Raw genomic sequence first — 2,072 nt, forward strand, 5'->3', positions numbered from 1 at the left:
GATAAAATAATGTGATGGTTGAGGGTAGACTGGGTAGTGATACAGGTGGATGAATAAGGTAGACTGGGGTAGTGATACAGGTGGATGAATAAGGTAGACTGGGTAGTGATACAGGTGGATGAATAAGGAGACTGGTGGTGATACAGGTGATGAATAAGGGTAGACTGGGTAGTGATACAGGTGGATGTATCTTCCATATTAGCAGACATGGATAAAACACAATCTCTCCTCCTCTGCTGTCCTTCTCTCTACTCTTCCGTACAGCGAGCTTGCACCACTCAGAGACAGAAGTGGATTTCAGGTTAGCTGTGAAAAAAGCTGGCATAAACATTAGGTCAGTCTGTAGTAGTAGCCCTGGAGTCAGCCAGTCAGCCAGCCAGTCAGTCAGCCAGCCAGCCAGTCAGCCAGCCAGCCAGTCAGCCAGCCAGTCAGCCAGCCAGTCAGCCAGCCAGGAGAGTTTATATCTCAGTCTGAATGCAGCCACTCCTCACAGGGCTGGAAGGCTGCTGGGAGACGACACCTCCGACCAACATGTTGTTATTGGTCTCCTTCAGGACCTCCTCCACCGCGAGGGAGTCCAGCTCCTCCTGCGTCGTCCTCATCAGCCCTAAGCTCTCCTCGGCGATGTAGAGGAGCATACCTCCTAACCCTCCTTCTGTGTAGACAGGGGCCGAGGAGGAAGGGGAGGAGGAATGGGATGCAGCGGGACAGTTCTCCAGATGGTCGTTCTCCACCTCCGGCAGGGGGGTGACGGTGACCAGGTCTGTTCCCAGGGAGGTGAGGGGGCGCTGGGGGTGGAGGTCAATGCAGCAGGGAGTGAGAGGAGGTCTGGAGGTCTCAGGATCAGAGCAGCTGAACTCTGATAAGTGGCTGCAGTGGGAGTCTGCTACGGAGGGCAGGGAGCCGCTGAGGGAGGGGGAGTCGAACTCTGAGGAGTTAGTGCTTCGCTGCTCAAGGAGCTGAGCATCCATGTCCTCACGGGTCTCCTGGATCTTAGTTCCTCCGCTGCTCTTCTTAGTCCTCAGCTTGCCCTTGCTCTTCTTGCCCCCCGAGGAAGAGGGGTCCTTCACCCATTTGGAGGAGCGAGACTCATGGGGGCAGCCGGAGGGACACACCCCCACCCCTCTCCCCTCGCCGCTGGCGTCGTCCAGGCTGCTGCTGTTGCTATGGTGATGKAGCTTCTTCTCCTGCTTCCCCTCCATGTCCACCTCCAGACTACCCTCTCTGTAACCATGACAACAAGACATGCTACAGGTTATCATTGGTGATCATACAGGGACAGTAGTATTTGGTGACCATGCAAAACCATCTAGTGGTGAAGACGACAACAATGTCAACTTCCACAACTGAACCAATGCTGCGGAGGGTGCTGACCTGTCCAGAGGCATGTAGTTGAGAATGGATCCAGCCATTGCTTTGGTGCTAGTGTTGTCACTGATTGTCCCCAAGCTGACGTTGGCCGACTCCCCACTCAGACTACCCTGCTCCTTCTGAACGTCAGCCTGTACCTCCAACCTGGGTAGAGAAGGAGATAAACATCAGAATATACAGTGTTGTGGGGAGGAAGGACAGATATATACAGTGTTGTGGGGAGGAAGGACAGATATATACAGTGTGTTGAGCGAGGAAAGGACAGAATATACCTAGTGTTGAGGGGAAGAAGGAAGATATATACAGTGTTGTGGGGAGGAAGGACAGTATATCACGTGTTGTGGGGAGGAAGGACAGATATATACAGTGTTGTGGGAGGAAGGACAGATATATACAGTGTTGTGGGGAGGAGGACAGATATATACAGTGTTGTGTGGGAGGAAGGACAGATATATACATGTGTTGTGGGGAGGAAGGACAGATATACAGTGGGGAGAACAAGTAATTTGATACACTGCCACATTTTGCAGGTTTTCCTACTTACAAAGCATGTAGAGGTCTGTAATTTTTATCATAGGTCACCTTCAACTATAGAGAAACGGAATCTAAAACAAAAATCCAGAAAATCACATTGTATGATTTTTAAGTAATTATTTGCATTTTATTGCATGACATAAGTTATTTGATACATCAGAAAAGCA

At 50.7% G+C, this 2,072-nt stretch overlaps 1 protein-coding gene across 1 annotated transcript in view; it reads right to left on the reverse strand.

Annotated features, from left to right (window-relative positions):
• Window positions 1–191: 191 nt before the first annotated feature.
• Window positions 192–2,072, reverse strand: part of rnf19a (ring finger protein 19A, RBR E3 ubiquitin protein ligase) — a 31,517-nt gene continuing 29,636 nt past the window's right edge. Inside the window, 2 exon segments of the mRNA XM_070438682.1 lie at window positions 192–1,224; window positions 1,375–1,515. Coding sequence (XP_070294783.1) covers window positions 459–1,224; window positions 1,375–1,515 — 907 coding nt within the window. The 3' untranslated portion in view covers window positions 192–458.

Source organism: Salvelinus sp. IW2-2015, unplaced genomic scaffold, assembly GCF_002910315.2.
Source record: "Salvelinus sp. IW2-2015 unplaced genomic scaffold, ASM291031v2 Un_scaffold1112, whole genome shotgun sequence".
NCBI classification, from domain to species: domain Eukaryota; kingdom Metazoa; phylum Chordata; class Actinopteri; order Salmoniformes; family Salmonidae; genus Salvelinus; species Salvelinus sp. IW2-2015.